General features: G+C 30.2%; 1 protein-coding gene across 6 annotated transcripts in view; it reads left to right on the top strand.

The window, feature by feature from the left end:
- The window catches only part of LOC134724860 (tyrosine-protein phosphatase non-receptor type 13-like), an 82,841-nt gene that overhangs the window by 24,273 nt on the left and 37,223 nt on the right, over nt 1-21,345 (top strand). For 5 of the 6 annotated variants that reach the window (XM_063588164.1, XM_063588167.1, XM_063588166.1 and 2 more), the window contains exons 8-15: nt 874-1,284; nt 14,724-14,853; nt 16,032-16,143; nt 16,837-16,911; nt 17,667-17,835; nt 18,307-18,457; nt 19,621-19,912; nt 20,389-20,439. In XM_063588164.1, the coding sequence (XP_063444234.1) occupies nt 874-1,284; nt 14,724-14,853; nt 16,032-16,143; nt 16,837-16,911; nt 17,667-17,835; nt 18,307-18,457; nt 19,621-19,912; nt 20,389-20,439 (1,391 nt within the window). Of the gene's footprint in view, nt 1-873; nt 1,285-14,723; nt 14,854-16,031; nt 16,144-16,213; nt 16,233-16,836; nt 16,912-17,666; nt 17,836-18,306; nt 18,458-19,620; nt 19,913-20,388; nt 20,440-21,345 lie in introns of those variants that run through there. The other variant, XM_063588170.1, reaches the window with a different exon arrangement.

Here is a 21,345-nt window from a genome sequence, read left to right on the forward strand (position 1 = left end):
CTTCGGTGTTGACATGAATATCAATTATATGGTAATTTTTATAAATTTTCTGTTTACAAAACATTGAATTTTTCGAAAAAACTAAGGATTTTCTTACCCCAGGAGTAGATGACCTTAGCCGTATTTGGCACAACTTTTTGGAATTTTGGGTCCTCAATGCTCCTCAACTTTGTATTTGTTTTGGCTTTTTAACTATTTTGATCTGAGCGTCACTGATGAGTCTTATGTAGACGAAACGCGCGTCTGGCGTATAAAATTATAATCCTGGTACTTTTGATAACTGTTAACTCATCAGATGGACAAAAATAAGTTTTGTACTCCATGCAAATAAGTTTGGACAAAGAATGCTCACTAAGAATATTGATAATTATCCTGTTTTTTTTCTGATCACTTGGCATTTCAGGAATATGAACATAACAATCAAATGTAACTAACTGTGTAAAATTACTCAAACCAAGTGAATTATTTTAAAGAAATTTGTAGTTATTAATTGACCACTTTCTAAGATATACATGTAGTTTCAGTTCAGACTCATTGCTGCAACTTCATGATATCATAGAAGTAATTTAGTAATGCTTGCATATTCAGCATCACATTAAAAAAGTGTTATGAAATCAAGGGAACACTTTCAGCAATTTAAACAATGCAATAAAGTTGAAACTAGATGACATAATTACATTGATTCCCTGCTTTCTCTGCACTTCAGAACTGTGATCTGTAATTAGTTAGCTTTGTGCACTCTTTTACAGAATAATCCCTTCTTGATTTCATTAGGTATTTTTGAATATTAAGTTCTTTTAATATAATATAATTATATAATATAAAATCAGTCGTAAGAAGTAATTGATTTTTTCGTAATTTGAATTATTTCAGAAAAACGCCATAGAAACCACAAATCGTCATCAGACACATACTTTGATGGACAGAGTGTGTACCACCCATCATCTATGCAGACAGAAGTCTCCCCAACCACTGGACGGTCATATCACCTCTCTGACATCACTTTCTCTTCACATCAAAATGGCAATCAGAAAGTTAAACAAAGTGAAGTTAAGAAACAAATTAAACCTAAGTCCAAATCATTTGCAACTGGTGAACACATGGGTCAGTCAGCTTACGAAAAATACCTAAGGATAAAAGAAAGGCAGAAGAAGTTGAAAGTTTTAAGGCGTGGGCTGATTGGTGAAGACAGTGATGATGAACAGCCAATCAGAATGGCTGATCGTTATGATCACATGACAGCAGATACAAGATCACTTATTTCAACAACATCCTATCAGCAAGGTATATTTATGTCATATCTGTTTTCAGAAATCAACGTATAATAATGTTGTATCTGTTTTCCTAAACCTTCGATTGTCCAAAATTTAATGTGTGTTTTAGAAAACCAATCCTTGGAATGTTATAGGGTGTTTATATACACTTCATTTGTTTAAGAGTATCTGAAAGTATCATAATGGAATGGTAATGTTTACACTGTATTTTGGCCCAACCTCCTCTTTGCTTCAGTAATCCAAGGCGTAATATAATCTACATGCCACTTTTCAGTGTCAAATTACTGTGTATGTGCATGGTGTATGAACAATAAATATATTGATTGGATGTACAAATACAATCGGTAACATTTCGAATATTATTGGTGTATTTATTATTTAACAAAAATTGCAATTTGTGATAATATGAAAATTCTCTGCCATTTGTCACACTGTGTCAAGAAATTGATTACTCTATCCTACATTATACCTTTCTAATATTACAAAAAAACAAATGAATGTAATTGTATCCCAACTGGCTGAGATAATGTGTTTCAAGTATTTTGATAAACTGTTCTTCTATTCATGTCCTGAACATGCATGAAATATTTGCCACTGGATATTAAATAACCAACAATCAATCAATCTAATATTGGACCTGTTGAAATGAATAGGAAGTTTATTTTGTTTCCTCTTGTTGCACATTTAACTTGAAATCATAATGGGAAATGGGAAATTATTAGAAAAAAGTATCTCATAACAAATTAAAGAGCTAACAAGAAACTCAACTTGTTTGATCAATTGAAAGTCCAAAAATCATTTACTCAACTATAGATTTTCTCCCAGTAATTGGAAAGTCAATATTTGTTTGTGTATTTCTTTGCTTTGGAATAAAAAAGAATATCGTGGTGACGACTGTCCTTTGTTATACATGTATAACAAGCATACGGTTGCCACCAATTATAAAAGTGACATATATGATATAATTTTTTGTAAAACCAAGACCTTGTTTCATCCTCTATCATCAGAGTATCATTAATATACATAATTAGTTATTGCAAGCAGTTCTTTTAATCTTAAAAAGCAGGCCAAATTCTGCAGTCTTTCATCTTTAAAAATTTCTATAAAATTTAAAATTTTCTATTCAAATTCATCAGAATCTTATTGTTTGCATACAACATGTACAAACACATGTATGTATGAAACTAATGATGCATCTAAAAATGAATTTTACATAAAATATGTATAGCTTTTGTTATTTTAAAGAGCAATGCAGCTTTTTGTACGCATATATATATATGATAAAAAGATGACAACTAATAGGGATGTTTGGAAAATTTTGTCTGATGATAAAAATAAACAAAACATTAAATTTACTTTAGAGATATATCTCTTTACTTTTTGGCAGAACTTTTTCTGCTAAAAATGTGAAACCAACTTATTGGAAAATCAGAAACCTTTTATAATAATTTGGTTAACAATTTACCCAAATTTATGCTAAAAGATGCATTTAGTCTTTGCTTCATGTTTATAAAAACAAATAGGAGCATAAAATCTGATTAGAGATATTTTGTTGATTTGACTTTGACCTTAAAGAATAATTGTTTTCTATCTGCTGATAAAAACAAAGACATATTATGTATATAGCATGCATTAATAATTATTGGTTTTAACAGGTTCATGAGGTTAATCATGTTTAGCTTGATAAATTTTGAGCTTGATAATTTTTCAAATCTATTAAAGATTTTATTTAAGTTTCCATTTCCAATTCTATATATATTTATTTTCTATAAAGTTCCTAGAAAGTCAACCTAACAATGTTACATGTAAAGGTTAATCTGATTCTTTACCTCCTCCCCTACATGCCCTAGCAGGACTGGAATCTATACATTAATTATTTCTCTTGTCAATTCTATACAAAAACTCCCCCCTAGCAGTGAGTAAACACCTTATCCCCCTCCTCTAACCATAGCTGACATAATATATAAATATATATATATATAAATTTATATAATGAATACAAAATCTGTTCTAAATGTTGAAAACAGAACATCCTTAGATTGAATATCATGAAGAAATATCATTTATTTTGTATGCATGAAATGTAAGCATGTTAAAAGACTTTTACAATTTGATATGAAACCCCATGCACGGAATTTGATGAATTATCTAGATATGCCCACTTAAACTCAAATTGAAGGTATTGGATTTTTTTCTCAAAGCATTGACTTCCACATCTAAACTTCCCCGCCAACAGGACATCCTATTGTGAATGATAATCTGTTTTCTATTTTCTAATAGTAATTAGCATATCAGATTTCTTGGTAACATTGTCAAATGACAGATTACACAGAGTAAACAATGACAATTGTTTAACGTGTTCAAAGTGAAATTTGAATAATCTCCGTAGATAATATCTTTTATGGAAGTGGCTTTACAGATGATTCTGTGTGTTATAGAAATAAGATCGCAAACAGGAATTGTTGAAATTGAAAAAATTGATTTCATTTGTCAGACATGCACTAAATTGGTGTTAACTACGTTTTGTACATTTCAATTACAATGTATCGGAAGAAAATCAGTTTGTTTTTCTGGTATCTAAATGTGACAGATATATAATGCCATAGGAAGTAAGGAATTTAACAAGAGTTTTGTTTTTATCAAATGGGGTTTTGAAGATAGAAACATTACACAGCCTACATAGACTGATTGTATGGCATTATATCAAAATGCTTAAAACAAATTTTGATGAAATTGTGATCTGAAATCTCCATTTCATCTACAAAAAAATAGTTATTGTATAAAAAATAAGTTTTTGTCCTGTTCTAAATACTAACATGTATTTGTGTCAAACCCTGCTAGCAAAATATGTTGCAAATTAATAAAAGCCAAAAATACCTGTTTTCACTTATAGAGCTAATGAATGTTGCAATAAGGATGCCTATCTAAATATATCTGGTTGTTTATGTTCAGCCTTACATGTATGTGAAACCATTATATGCCATTAATTCAAAATAATTTGTTCTGAATGGAAAATCATGAAAATTGGAGATATGCTTTTACTGAACATGTAGATAATGTGTGATAATGCATATTAATGATAATTAAATGAATAATTTGTTGATTTGGGAAGGTCTTTGAATGGCCTCAAAAGAATTTTCCAGTATTTTATTTCATTGCTATATTTTTCAAATATATATATGTCTTTCTAGATGTATATAGATAGAGTATTGATCAATCAAAAAAAATTAATTGTATCTTTTATGAAATGCTTTTCAGTATATAATATTTATAATTTAATTTTGATCAAATATCTACAGGTCAATACTTCAAAAGTACAGGTAAATAAGTACACAAATGGGAATGTACTCACTTTATATGGTTGCATATATAATTATGTAGTAAATTCAAAATTACACTATCTTTTTTGTTGTTGTAACGTACTGTGGATTCAATATTATTCGTTGGATACCAATTTTTGTGGGTTTTGTGGGTAAGGGTGAACCACGAATTCAAATGTTCAACGAATAACATATTTTCATTAGGCTTTATATACAGAGATCGGCAAAACCACAAAATCAAATATCCACGAAAATGCAAGTTTTCAGCAATCTACAAAAATGGATACCCATGAAAATAAATGAATCAACAGTTATTTCAGAAGTCATGGTTCGTATATTGCTATCACGTTGGCGTCGTCGTCGTCGTTGTCGTCGTCCTCGTCGTCGTCGTCCGAATACTTTTAGTTTTCGCACTCTAACTTTAGTAAAAGTGAATAGAAATCTATGAAATTTTAACACAAGGTTTATGACCATAAAAGAAAGGCTGGTATTGATTTTGGGAGTTTTGGTCCCAACATTTTAGGAATTAGGGGCCAAAAAGGGCCCAGATAAGCATTTTCTTGGTTTTCGCACTATAACTTTAGTTTAAGTTAATAGAAATCTATGAAATTTTGACACAAGGTTTATGACCACAAAAGAAAGGTTGGGATTGATTTTGGGAGTTTTGGTTTCAACAGTTTAGGAATTAGGGGCCAAAAAAGGGCCCAAATAAGCATTATTCTTGGTTTTCGCACAATAACTTTAGTTAAAGAAAATAGAAATCAATGAAATTTAAACACAATGTTTATGACCACAAAAGGAAGGTTGGTATTGATTTTGGGAGTTTCGGTCCCAACAGTTTAGGAATTAGGGGCCAAAAAGGGACCCAAATAAGCATTTTTCTTGGTTTTCGCACCATAGCGTTAGTATAAGTAAATAGAAATCTATGAAATTTAAACACAAGGTTTATGACTATAAAAGGAAGGTTGGTATTGATTTTGGGAGTTTTGGTCCCAACAGTTAAGGAAAAAGGGGCCCAAAGGGTCCAAAATTAAACTTTGTTTGATTTCATCAAAATTGAATAATTGGGGTTCTTTAATATGCCGAATCTAACTGTGTATGTAGATTCTTAATTTTTGGTCCCGTTTTCAAATTGGTCTACATTAAGGTCCAAAGGGTCCAAACTTAGTTTAATTTTAACAAAAATTGAAACCTTGGGGTTCTTTGATATGCTGAATCTAAAAATGTACTTAGATTTTTGATTATTGGCCCAGTTTTCAAGTTGGCCCAAATCGAGGTCCAAAATTAAACATTGTTTGATTTCATCAAAAATTGAATAATTGGGGTTCTTTGAAATGCCAAATCTGACTGTGTATGTAGATTCTTAATTTTTGGTCCAGTTTTAAAATTGGTCTAAATTAAAGTGCAAAGGGGCCAAAATTAAACTAAGTTTGATTTCAACAAAAATTAAATTCTTGGGCCTCTTTGATATGCTGAATCTAAACATGTACTTAGATCTTTGATTATGGGCCCAGTTTTCAATTTGGTCCAAATCAGGATCTAAAATTATTATATTAAGTATTGTGCAATAGCAAGTCTTTTCAATTGCACAGTATTGTGCAATGGCAAGAAATATCTAATTTCACAATATTGTGAAATAGCTATTTTTTATACGACCGCAAATTTTGAAAAAAATTTCGTCGTATATTGCTATCACGTTGGTGTCGTCGTCGTCGTCGTCGTCTTCCGAATACTTTTAGTTTTCGCACTCTAACTTTAGTAAAAGTGAATAGAAATCTATGAAATTTTAACACAAGGTTTATGACCATAAAAGGAAGGCTGGTATTGATTTTGGGAGTTTTGGTCCCAACATTTTAGGAATTAGGGGCCAAAAAGGGCCCAGATAAGCATTTTCTTGGTTTTCGCACTATAACTTTAGTTTAAGTTAATAGAAATCTATGAAATTTTGACACAAGCTTTATGACCACAAAAGAAAGGTTGGGATTGATTTTGGGAGTTTTGGTTTCAACAGTTTAGGAATTAGGGGCCAAAAAAGGGCCCAAATAAGCATTTTTCTTGGTTTTCGCACTATAACTTTAGTTAAAGTAAATAGAAATCAATGAAATTTAAACACAATGTTTATGACCACAAAAGGAAGGTTGGTATTGATTTTGAGAGTTTTGGTCCCAACAGTTAAGGAAAAAGGGGCCCAAAGGGTCCAAAATTAAACTTTGTTTGATTTCATCAAAATTGAATAATTGGGGTTCTTTAATATGCCGAATCTAACTGTGTATGTAGGTTCTTAATTTTTGGTCCCGTTTTCAAATTGGTCTACATTAAGGTCCAAAGGGTCCAAAATTAAACTTAGTTTGATTTTAACAAAAATTGAAACCTTGGGGTTCTTTGATATGCCAAATCTAACTGTGTATGTAGATTCTTAATTTTTGGTCCAGTTTTCAAATTGGTCTAGATTAAAGTGCAAAGGGTCCAAAATTAAACTAAGTTTGATTTTAACAAAAATTAAATTCTTGGGCCTCTTTGATATGCTGAATCTAAACATGTACTTAGATTTTTGATTATGGGCCCAGTTTTCAAGTTGGTCCAAATCAGGATCAAAAATTATTATATTAAGTATTGTGCAATAGCAAGTCTTTTCAATTGCACAGTATTGTGCAATGGCAAGAAATATCTAATTTCACAATATTGTGAAATTGCAAATTTTTTTTTAATTAAGAGTTATCTTTCTTTGTCCAGTATAGTAAGCAAGAAATATCTGCAAGAATTTTTTTTAATTGGAGTTATCTTTCTTTGTCCAGAATCAACTTAAATCTTTGTTATATACAATATACAATGTATATTCACTTTTTACTACCAACTGATAAATTTAAATAATCTTTACCATTCAGTGATAACAAGCAGTTTTTTTACATCTTAATATTTTATGATGTATTTAAATGAGTAGTAATTGTTGCAAACTCCATTAAATATTTTAATTGAAATTAGTTTTGGAATAAGGGAAAGGGGGATGTGATTAAAAAATTGGGTTCAATTTTTCTCATTTGAAATTTCATAAATAAAAAGAAAATTTCTTCAAACATTTTTTTGAGAGGATTAATATTCAACAGCATAGTGAATTGCTTTAAGAGAAAACAAAATTTTTAAGTTCATTTGAATACATTCATTCTGTGTCAGAAACCTATGCTGTGTCAACTATTTAATCACAATCCAAATTTAGAGCAAAATCCAGCTTGAATGTTGTGTCCATACTTGCCCCAACTGTTCAGGGTTCAACCTCTGCGGTCGTATAAAGCTACGCCCTGCGGAGCATCTGGTTTTTTAATAAAGAGTTATCTTTCTTTGTCCAGTATAGTAAGCAAGAAATATCTGCAAGAATTTTTTTTAATTGGAGTTATCTTTCTTTGTCCAGAATCAACTTAAATCTTTGTTATATACAATATACATTCACTTTTTACTACCAACTGATAAATTTAAATAATCTTTACCATTCAGTGATAACAAGCAGTTTTTTTACATCTTAATATTTTATGATGTATTTAAATGAGTAGTAATTGTTGCAAACTCCATTAGAATATTTTAATTGAAATTAGTTTTGGAATAAGGGAAATGGGGATGTGATTAAAAAATTGGGTTCAATTTTTCTCATTTGAAATTTCATAAATAAAAAGAAAATTTCTTCAAACATTTTTTTGAGAGGATTAATATTCAACAGCATAGTGAATTGCTCTAAGATAAAACAAAAATTTTAAGTTCATTTGAATACATTCATTCTGTGTCAGAAACCTATGCTGTGTCAACTATTTAATCACAATCCAAATTTAGAGCAGAATCCAGCTTGAATGTTGTGTCCATACTTGCCCCAACAGTTCAGGGTTCAACCTCTGCGGTCGTATAAAGCTACGCCCTGCGGAGCATCTGGTTTATTGTTGCTAATGAAGTTTTCAGTCACATGGGAGACAAGTCTGTCTGCATTTATTTTTTAATTTTGTAATTTTCAAATTGCATGTAGTGAATCACAAAATTAATTTTTGGAGAATATAATTAAAAATATATAAATATTTTAAAATGAAAAAATAGTAATTTTTTATATATGTCATGCAGCACAATTTTATTGCATATATAGAATGCATCAATATTCTTGCATAGAAAATGTTTGAAAAAGTAAATTAGTACAAGCAAGTCAGTCTTGATATGCTTTTTGGGTTCTTGTGGCACTAATCAAGTTTATTGTTCTGCAAATAATCAGCATGAAAAGGTATTAGTTATAATGATGGTCTATTAATTATGTGTTTCTTAATTTATCTAGAATGAAATAAAAATGTTAACATCGCAGTCTATATATGACCTTCAACTACGAGCAAGGATCCATGTTGTAACAAGCTATTAGAATTTGAAGGCTTCTTGTTATAAATTAAACAGGGTATGTGTGGGAGAAATAAAAGGAATGAATATAAGTTATGTAAGCTATATTCATAATAGCAGATCTAGAATGGTGCAATTATAAAGTTTCTGTTTTTTAACAAACACAACTAGTATATGTCATGTATGTGTTCAGGTTAATCATCTATGTTCATACTTTTCCCATATGCACCTATTCTTTCACATAAAAATAGTTGTTTTTCAGTAAAACAAAGCAGAACTTAAGGTGGTACCTAACACTACAGGGAGATAACTCTGTAAAATCAGTTTTGATTACGTTGTGTTGTTAAGGGAATATTGAGCTTCTCAATGATCAAAATAAATGTTTGTCAAACTGCTATATAACCAGTGTAATTTTTCTGATAAAACGGTTGGTTCAATTTTTTTGAAATTTTTATATTTTTGTCAAATGGTCATAGTCAATGATAGTAAATACTTTGTCAAAATTTTAAGAAAAATTAAACAAGCCAAATTAATTTTAGCTAAAGTGTTGGGTACCACCTTAAGAATAATCTTTATTGGTCTTTACTCATCAGGTTGTTACTGATGGCAACACTATATATAAAGAAACAAAGACAATTGTATTTTATAATCTATACCATTGCACTTAGCTATATATAGTTTTCTTGTTTGAATTGTTTCACGTTTTTCATATCTGGCCTTTTACAGCTTTTATCTTTGTTATTTGAACTCTAGTGGATAGTTGTGTCATTGGCAATCATACTACATCTCCTTATTTATATATGACTGCCGTAAGAGGGGGCCTGCTACAGTCATGTTTCAATGATTCCTTGTATAATCAATCAAATTTTCCCAACAAAAGGGGGCCTGGTTAGATACATACATGACTGACAGAGGATGATACATAGTAGGTTGTTACATGTAAGTTAGGGATGCCACAAAATGTTAGGTCTTTTCAAATAATTACCTGAGATATGTATATACTTTACTAGAGTGAAATATCTCAGCTAATCCTGCAATTTGATTGGTCACCTTGATAGGGAATATAAGCATATATCACCCTGGTAAGGGAATATTAGCACATATCACCTTGGTAAGGGAATATAAGCACATATACCCTGTGAACAAAAATGAAGATAAGAATGGTTAACGATATTAAAATCCAGTAAAAATATAATTGTTATTCAGGCTTCAGTGGAGATATAGGCTCATATTTCCTTTAAGTGCCCTCCGCCTGACAAAGCAGGAGATATACATTGTAGAACACTGACCGGGAATAAAGAGTCCATATCGCTTGTGAAGATCCTGAATAACATATACATGTATATATGCAAATAAGGAGATACGATATGATTGCCAATGAGACAACTATCCTATAAACTTCAAATGAAGTGGATGTAAGCTATTATAGGTAACCTTACAATCTTCAACAATAAGAAAAAAAACATACTTTGAAGTACAGCATAATATTTTCAATTAACTATAATGTAGCACATCACTAAACTTAGTGTACTAAATACATGTATACTGTAGTCAATAATGATTGTATTTTGTACTACTAATTATATTTTAATTGTTGCCTAGTTGACAGCATCACATATGTAAACCACAACCCAGTTCAAGGAAGTGTTTATTTCGACTTAGGGACATTTTAATTTATTATATATAATGCAACTTTGCATATATATTAAATTCTTTTTATAAGTATTATATATAAGTATTCACTTCAGAGACCTACAAATACAACAACAAAAGGAGCTGAATCAGTCTTTTATTATATATTGATAATTAATTTGTGATTAGTTTGAAATCAAATTATAAGGTGTCTGGCTTTTCATGCTTGTAGAGTTAAACATTGTCATTATTTTCAATGTTACAGAATTAATTATATTTCCACCATTTGATGCATGAGGAAAGTCTATAATTGGTATACCTCTTTACGGTTAGAATTTGAATGAAATACTATAAATAATACTATTTATAGGTTTTTTTATGCAGTCAAAAGTAGTTAATTCTTTTTTAAGGATTAAAGGAAATTCAATTTTGAGCCCACTCGTGCAGTTTCATCCCAACTGTGATGCATATGCAGAACTTGAACTTATCTCAACATGCTCAAGTTAGCATTACAAGTCAAATACGCAAATCAAAACAGTGTAATATTTTTTCTGGCAGGAGTCATTTTGGATTAAAACTAAAGTAATTGTACAAATAAAATAATGAGTGGAAGATTAATGTAGTTTTTCATTGTTCCCTATGGGATTCATGATCAAGTGTTTTTCGATTATTTTTAATACAGTTTTGGTCACACTTTGATTGGTCATATCTGATCACTGTAATTGGTTTTCTAATTAAGAAAATTGAACTAGAAAACATTGAACAAAGATCATAATCCTGGTAATTACAACTTGTATGAATTTTTAAAATGCTAACTATGAACTGAAGGACACAAACACTATTTAAACCGGATGTGTAAGAGTACAAAATATTTCTGGATAGCTGTAATATTCAGTTGAGACGGTGATAAATTTATCCGGCATTAAATTCATTAATTTTGTTATAAAGTGCCTATTAAAAACATGATATATGTCTCTAATTTAAATAAATATTTTCACTGAAAAGAAAACAATACACAACTAAAATTAAGTGATTACACACAAAAAAAAAATCAAAGGAGTAACTGTAACTGTGAAACATCTTCAAAACTGTTCATGTCAATAGAATCCCCCCCCCCCCCCCCCTAACAAAAGTTTACAACAATCATTTTCAGAAATTTGAACCAATGCAGACATGACATTTGCATGACAACCTGTTAAGCAATATTAAGTGTTCTATTTGATTCTTTGTAACGCTGCTATTTCGATAGGGTTATAATTTTGCAATAGACGTGCAGTGAGGGAAATTTGTAAAATATCTCCATAAATGATATTTCCATTAAATAAAATTGTTTTATGATATCGTGTTGTTAACCACCAATAATGCACTTATTTACAATAATAGAAATCTAAAAACACTCGGGAAATGTAAAGAAAATAAACTTAAATAGAAATTCTTAATGCATGTGCCAAGAAATGACGATTTGTTTTTACAGCTATTCCCAGTATGTGGTAGAGCTTTGCACACTTTGGAAAATTGTTGAATTTTATGGTCACTTACTTGAAATTGGAAAAAATGTATGATAAATTATTTATATGCAGTCTTTTATGGAATGAGGAAGTAGATTTTTGGTGTTATTGTTAAATCATTATTTATTCAGACATGATCTATTAAAGAGTACCGATAGCATCCTCTTTTGACATTGTCTCTGTAACGTTTGTCCTAGATCGCCTTTCATTAAAATTAAAAATTTAAAGATGTAATAGAAAAATTTCAATCTGTCACCTAGGGAATATATGATAAGACACCTACATATAGGTGTAATTTCACCCATTGAAAAATATAATTAAAATGAAAATGATAAAAATGAATTTCATTTTGATGTTGCTCGCTTCTCTTATCACCAGAATGATCAAGTCTATATCATTTTCCATACTGTGACACCTTACATTGTTTAATTTGATATTGATTATGAAATATACAACTATTTTAATCAGCTTTGTTATCCAACCTCATATTGATTATTCTAACTGAAACTGTTAAATATATTCAAATCTAGCACTTTTTTTGTTTGCTTTTTAATGGAATTGAAGGAAAATATTGATTGAACATCATTTTAACAAGATCCTAGCTAAGGTATTACAAAAAAGTAATATTATTCTATTCTTTTATTTACCATGATAACAGAAGGTGGCTTAGTCTAATGTTATTTGATTTTTTTAAACTCCAAGGTAAAAAAAGAGAGGTATAAATTATTAAATTCAATAGTTGTCCTGATTATAGTTCTCTTTTGATCTTTGTTCTGGAGAAGTATTGAAAGTCTATGCATAAATTGTCAGGTTTTGTTATCCTACTTATGGAATAACATTCCTGGTCAAAGGGAGCTAAATCTGTAAAAAAATAAGTTGTATGCAATGCAAAGACTTTGGCAATTTTTTTCTGATTTCAGATTACAGAAATAGAAAGAAATTTCATTCATATATTAATATATTTTATTGTTTATATCACAAAAGCAAAGAATTGAGTATAAATTCAAATCTAAGTTCTTTGGCTACACTTATTCTGTGTCAGTAACGGATTATTTGTAAAATTTCAATTACAATCCAAATTCAATGGGAAGGGGTGGGAGGGGTCCTGATTACGAAATCCCGGGGTTAAAAGCATGAAATCCTGAGGTCTCAAATTTAAAGCAATTTAATTCCGTACATCCTGAAATTTGAAAAAAGAATTCCCATATCCTGAAAGGATCAATCTCAAAATCCTGAGCTTAAAGAGACCTGATCCGGATGTACTGAAAAAGGTCCTGCCTTCCCTCTTCTAACCTGTATCAAGCGTGAATAGTTTATCCATTTTTGCCCCAACAGTTCAGGGTTGGACCTCTGCAGTTGTATCCAGCTGAGCTCAGAGAAGCAATTTATTAACAGGTTTATAGAATTAGAAGAGAAAGGGTATTGCTATTTCCTCATATTTCTAAATCTTTTGTTTTATGAAAAAAATAATACAGATTATACCATTTTAATGTGAATTTGATCTTTCATTATTTTTTTATTTCCTCTATTGTTAGATTTAGACAGGAATATGTTTCTTTTGAAAGTATATTTTCACATTTTCCATGTCATTTAATCTCTTTATATAATAGAAGGACTTTGGTTTTAAAGAATAATAAGAACCTTATTAATATTACATTAATGTTTGGTAAAATGAATGGTGAATGAAGTATTATATACATGCTGTATTGTTTTCATGTACTCACAAAGTCACACTCACCCTTGTCATAATAGAACCCATTAATCGAACAATAAACCTAGTGTACCCTGTTTGACTGATAATTTCACATGCATAATACATGAAGTTTTGTCATAAAAGATGCAGATAAAGCTATCATACAAAATATTTTTATCATATTTTATATCTTTTTAATAGAAATATATTTACACCTACGATGATCTAATGGGATGAAGATTTTATGACAGAAATGAATTCTTTTCAAAACATTTGGTAAACAGCCATTGTTTTATATTTCGACAAAATACCAGAATAAAAAGGATAAACTGGATTGAACTGGTTGAAGTTGACTTTGCTGTTTGTTGTTTCAAAATCTCAAAAATGAATGAAAACTCTGCCAGTGTTATATATATTCAAATTGTTAAAACATTGGTTAGCTTTATAATGAGATGAGTACAAAAAGCGCTATGAAAAAAAAAGCCTGTTATCATAAATTATATTGTTTGCTTCTGACCCCTACTGATCCTTATAAGGTTAGTTAAATCCCTAGGGCATAAGTGGGAAGGGGGAGGAAGGCTATATCTACTATGGATTTTATTGACTCTCTACAGATCTGTAGGGGATCAATAGAGAACAGTTACTGGCAAGTTTTGTATAAAGATAATCCTTCAAATACAGTAACACAAGTAGGCTGAACAAGTTATCAGGTTTAAAATGATTAGTTCTAAGTTACATCTTTAGATAAAGGCCTACACACATGAGCTTCATTTTCCAATGTTAGCTGTTATCGGACAAATGTTGTTCAAAGTTGTTTTTGTGTTTACAGTAAAAATACTATCAGGCTTCAGATTTCATCAGAAGTGTACATTTAAGCCAGAAAATCTTCTGAAACTTTGAAAAGTTATTTTATAAACTGTCTTTTTCTTTACAATAGGCGCTTATTCACCAGCTATTCACATGCAGTATGGTTCAGAAGTTGCATTACGAATGGGTCGGACAGAATCAGACAGAGAAAGCATCATCAGTAGCGAAGTTTCTGCATTTAACAACCAGAATGCTATGAGGTAAGATTATCAATATTATACTGTCCATACATGGCATTATGTTTGGGATAGGCTAATTGCAGGCATGGAGGAAAATATTTTAGGCTTGAAAGTAATAATAAGATATATATACAAGTGGTACTATACATGGACTAAAAAAAAGAGCTTTACAAGTCCCCTATGATGAACTTATACATGGACTAGACAAAAGAGCTTTATTAGTCCCCTACCTACTGACAAAGTCTAAAAAGGAGGGGGGGGGGCTGTATCATTGTCATATTCTTTATATATCTCCTTTAAGTCTTTAGGACATTAGTTTTCTGTAACTTAGAAGGTATTTGACTTATGTAAACCTTAAGTTTTTTTATTACTAGAAAAAAAATCAGTTCAAAAGTGTAAGTCAGATTTGTAGTAGAAATATCAACAATTGATTAATCAGTGGTGTATTATTATGTATTAGTATAGAGGATTTTAACCTTAAGATATTTAAGCCTTATTGACATCAGTTTCAATTTGAAACTTCAGAAATGTTTTGAAATGAAGGAGATTGAATTGCATTATGGTAATTGATATATATTTTACCTAAAGAAATAATATTAGCTTTTAATACCTTGTTGAAAGACTTAAAAGATAAAAAAAAAAAACAAACATCAATAATGGCATATAGATGATTTATCTAATACTACAAGGATACAAGACTTGGCATATGAATAAAACATGAAGATAGTGATGACTTCTTAATAATTTCAAATCAAATGAGATTAAATGTGTACCTTTTTCTTCCTCGTCAAGACAGCAAGGTGTTCCTTTTTATTCTTATAATCTTCAGAATAAATTTAAACAATAGAGAGTTTTTTTTATTATTATTGTTTTCTTTTTCCACAGAAGGTGTTAAAAAAAACAGATCATAAAAAGGGAGTTTTGTACCTCAAACAGTAGAACATACATTTAACAAAATCAGCTTTAATGCTTTTTCAAATTTTGAGAAAGTAGAGTTCAACTGTAACTTTTGCTCAAAGCAGAAAGAGCAGCTATGTGATGATTTTCAAATTCTACTAAAGTTTTTTCCTTAGATATCAAAACATGATTGTTCTGAAGTTTTTTAGTAGATTGCAATTTGACCTACTTTGTTTCAAGATTTATATGGTTGTACATGAGCATATGAATATATTTAAATAATTTTTCTGTTATCTTTACAGATCCATGGAACATCATTCTCATCATGACAAATTCCTCCTACCACCTCCACCTTCACGACAACCTCCACCCAGACCTCATGTGTCTAATGGAACGATGCCAAAAAGAACCAGAGTAAGTAATTCCTCTTACCTCCTACACCTACATGTCAGCCTCCGCCCAGACCTCATGTGTCTAGTGGAACGATGCCAAAAAGAACCAGAGTAAGCTACTCAAATGTCTTTCTATATTACTGTGGGCTCTTAATTGTTCTAGGGGTATTATTTTTCATGCATTTTGTGGGTCAAGATACCTCATGAATTTAAGGTGTTCTACTAAGTAATTAATTCCTTTGTATTAGTATGCAGGGGGGCTCAATAGCCGATTGGTCTAAGTAGTTACTACTAGTTGCCAGTCAACACTGAAGTTGTGATTTTGAATGCCAATTTAGACAATTGTTCTTCAAATTGAAATTTTATAGCAAACTACGGGTCTCAATATAGCCTTCAGAAACAAAAACAAAAACAACCTTGGTTTGGGACTGGAATGCACAAAATTTGGCAGTGTTAAACCAGATTATTAGCATTCAAACTGACCCCTAACCTGGGATAGTGGTGTAACAACACAACATTACAACAAATTGAAAAGGGCCTGACTCATAAGTTCAGTCTCAGAACTAATCACCAAATTATTATATATTTGTGACAAGTATGGCATTTTATTTGCAATCTTTCTAATGGTAACTATATTTAAAGAGTTATTCCCAATATTTAACGAGTAATATGAGATTTAGTAAATTTTATGGTAAATTCAACTATATTATTTCAGGATTATTATGGACCAGAATTTGTACACAGGTCATCTAACCCTATCATTAGGATCCCTATACCATTGCAGGGAGAGGTATGTGTGTAACATGTTATCATATATATAAAAAAGTTCATTTATACCCACAAATCTGAAGTTAAAATATATTTTTGCTAAACCAATATGATTGTATGTAGCCCTGTGCACATTTCATTAATTTGATCCACTTTTCATTAATATTATGAATATGCACCTTTAAAAATTTAGTTTTTGCAACTATTGTTTACCATATGGGATCTTAAAGCAAACAAGAGCATTATATAAGAATTGTACTTATTTTTTGTCAAGCCATAAATATTATCCACTTTGAAAGCACAAAATTGCCTTTGGTTATTTAGAATATTATAGCATGCCTAGTTTGTTGCTTTTTTGGAATCAAAATGTAGTTAGTTCAAACAAAATAGTCACTGCACTAAAATTTTCATTTTGACAAGAATTTGAAAATGACACCCATTTTTTAAAAAGATGTCACAAATTTTAATAAAGAATTTAATGGGTCTGTTTTATTTTATTGGGGGTAAAAGCTATTACCAAAGCACTTTTTGTATGCCAAAAAAAATAAGAAAATTTGCCTTGATCAAAGCTTTCAAAAAAATGGGTTCTAATGAAACATATTGGTAATGTAATTTTTCTTGATTGAAACTGAATAAATTTATTTTTTTATCAGAAAAAGTGTCTTTTGTATGTTAGACACACAGTATTTGTTAGAATATATCACAAAATGACAGATTTGAATTTAAAATAATAGAATTTTTTAACAAGACATACAAATTTTTTTATTTTGATTTCAGAGTTTAAAGAATCCAACTCATGTTAGACGAGTTGTGATTGTGTTATTAACAGGACAGAAACTGGAAGCAATGTGTGACCCCAGTACAACAGGTCAACAATTGTTTGAAGCTGTAATTACTCATGCAGAACTGCCAGAATTTTTCTTCTTTGGATTGTCATACATTAATGGTATGTCTTTTTACGGTAAAATATCTTTGATAAAATCTTCATTTTATGAAATTGGAAAAAGTGTTGACATATTCTTGTTATGGATTCTGTAATATGTGAAAAAAAAATGGATGTTACGAAATTTCCATTATTGCAATAAACTTGTTTTAGTACATGGTCTAGTTTTACAAATGACTGTAAAATAAATAACTTATGATAAAATTAATTTCAAGTCAGTAATGTAAATCACCTGTGAATTTTGAGAATAATGAGTTGAATTTTATACAGTTGAATAATTTTTTTATTGAAAATGACAAAATGGTTGTTTGATAGTCTTTCAGGTTATATGTCTAATTGACTTTTCAATTTTTCATTTGCAAAATTTAATTTACCTGAACATTATCATGATTATAACCGTTGATGAAATTTTTAATTTATTAAACTTAATTTGAACCTGAATTTCCTTGATGAAATAAACTAATTGATATTTAGATGGAGAGCATTTTTTCATTGATGGTGATAGTAAGTTACATAAAGTAGCCCCTGAGGGATGGAAGGATGGATGGAAAGGAAACATGCCACCACTTACATTCACTGTGTACCTCAGAATGAAGTTTTATCCAGAACATCTGGGAATGTTGAGGTACCACAAGTATAGATAACTTTCAAATGTGGGCATTTCCCCATAAAATTTCTATGTTAGAATGCTTCCCAATTTCCATTCTCAATTGTATTATGTTATATAATGTCGAGAACCAATTCTTCAAGAATATCCTGTATGCTGATTGACTTCTAGTAAACTCATTCATAAAAGCAACTCTAGTAATCAATTTTGGTTTACACTTAAGACATATAGTTTCTTTTTTTGTAACGGTAAACTTTAAACTTGCCTTTCTTTGAACCCTTAAAATATTTATAAACAAAAATTATGAAATAAAATGATACATTTATATTCACATGTATTTATACCATATTGTAAGGATATCAATGGTTGTAATAAGTGGGATAGCTTAATAATAATAATAATAATAATAATAATAATAATAATAATTCTTTATTTAAAGAGGGTTACACAGTTAGCTATAAAGCTAATCTTCCCTGAGGCCCTCATGAAATACAATGAAATATGACAAACAATTACAAAATATCAAACAGACACACATACATGAATAATGAAATAAAAAATTGTCATGAAGTATACAATTTTCAAAACAGGTAAAAATTACAAATCCACATATGACATATATTTATAGTAATAACATCAACAATAACAAGTTTGAGTAAGTGTGTGAAAATTATTATGCATATAAAAATACACTCAGCTTCTTAATGTTCCAACCAGTAATTTTTTTAATCTTTTTTGAATGAGCTTGTACTTGATGTTGATTTTTTCAGGGATATTGGTAAATTATTCCATAAAATATAATGAAAATAGGCACGGTCTTCAGCAGTACAAAATTAAAACAAGACGGGGGAAAATGCATCACCTCATACTATTATAACTATAACTTATAAGAAATGTTGATTTTGAGAAGAAATCTTTTGATATAAAATAAAAGATGTTAAATATTATCCCTTTATATTGCATATAGTGATAACATAATAGCAAGAAGTTGTGGTATGATTGCCAATGAGACAACTCAAAACCAGAGACCACACGACATTGAAGTTTACAACTAAAGGTATCTGTTAAGCCTTCAACAATAAACAAAACCCATGCTGCATAGTCATAAATATATATTAATATTTAAATAGTCAGTGCCTTTAAAACTGTAATTTCTTACCATTAAAAGTTTTTTGCTTTAGACACAGTGTATCAAGACATCAGCTATACCTTCAATTACGACATGATTTGTTGGAAGAACGATTACTCTGTAACGATGAGAAAACCCTTGCACTCTCTGGATTAGCAATACAGGCTGAGTATGGTGATTATGACCAAGAGACCATGGGCAAGAACTACTTCATACCAGAGCATTATTATAGTGGGCGTGTCATCAAACGAGTGGGCGTCGGCTACATCAGAGATAACACAGCTGATTCCCATTGTAAATATACAGGACTATCACAGACGCAGGCTGAGGTGGAATTCATCAAGGTTTGTTGTTGACCTTCTTATCCAATTATACTTGCTGTTCTTTAAATCAATATAACACTGCACATGGCAGGTGCATGTTTGATTATAACACTGCACATGACAGGTGCATGTTTGATTCCAATCTGATGGTGATTCTATCTGTGCACTCAAGACTCCTGCACCAATAAAACTGGTCACTATTATATACCTGATACTGATGAAAGTGGCATTAAACACCAATAATTAATCAGTTATTGATATTATAAGAAAGAAGATGTGGTATGATTGCCAATGAGACAACTATCCACAAAAGACCAAAATGACACATTAACAACTGTAGGTCACCGTATTACTTTTTCTGATGAAAGAAGTTTTGCCCGTACAAAGACCTGCTTGTGTTATAAAACCTTCAAAAATATCAATAAAAAAAATTGTTTTTTTTTTCAGTCTTTATATGTAAATTTTATATTTCTATAAATTCATTTTTTTCTTTACAGATGAGCCAACAACTTCCAGAATATGGTGTCCATTTTCATAAATTACTGAAGGTATGACCTACTTATTATATAAACGATAGTTAAATTGCTAAAGGTATGACCTACTTATTATATAAACGATAGTTAAATTGCTAAAGGTATGACCTACTTATTATATAAACAATAGTTAAATTGTTGAAGGTATGACCTACTTATTCTATAAACGATAGTTAAATTGCTGAAGGTATGACCTACTTATTCTATAAACGATAGTTAAATTGCTAAAGGTATGACCTACTTATTCTATAAACGATAGCTAAATTGCTGAAGATATGACCTACTTATTCTATAAACGATTGTTAAACTGCCGAAGGTATGACATACTTATTCTATAAACAATAGTTAAGTTGCTGAAGGTATGACCTACTTATTCTATAAACAATAGTTAAACTGCTGAAGGTATGACCTACTTATTATATAAACGATTGTTAAACTGCTGAAGGCATGACCTACTTATTCTATAAACAATAGTTAAGTTGCTGAAGGTATGACCTACTTATTCTATAAAGGATAGTGTAATTGCTGCAGGTATGACCTACTTATTATATAAACGATAGTTAAATTGCTGAAGGTATGACCTACTTATTCTATAAAGGATAGTTAAGTTGCTGAAGGTTTGACCTACTAATTCTATAAACGATAGTTAAATTGCTGAAGGTTTGACCTACTTATTCTATAAACAATAGTTAAATTGCTGAAGGTATGACCTACTTATTCTATAAAGGATAGTTAAGTTGCTGAAGGTATGACCTACTTATTCTATAAACGATAGTTAAATTGCTGAAGGTTTGACCTACTTATTCTATAAACAATAGTTAAATTGCTGAAGGTATGACCTACTTATTCTATAAACAATAGTTAAATTGCTGAAGGTATGACCTACTTATTCTATAAACAATAGTTAAATTGCTGAAGGTT

The sequence above is a fragment of the Mytilus trossulus genome, chromosome 7 (assembly GCF_036588685.1).
Source record: "Mytilus trossulus isolate FHL-02 chromosome 7, PNRI_Mtr1.1.1.hap1, whole genome shotgun sequence".
Classification (NCBI taxonomy): Eukaryota; Metazoa; Mollusca; class Bivalvia; order Mytilida; family Mytilidae; genus Mytilus; species Mytilus trossulus.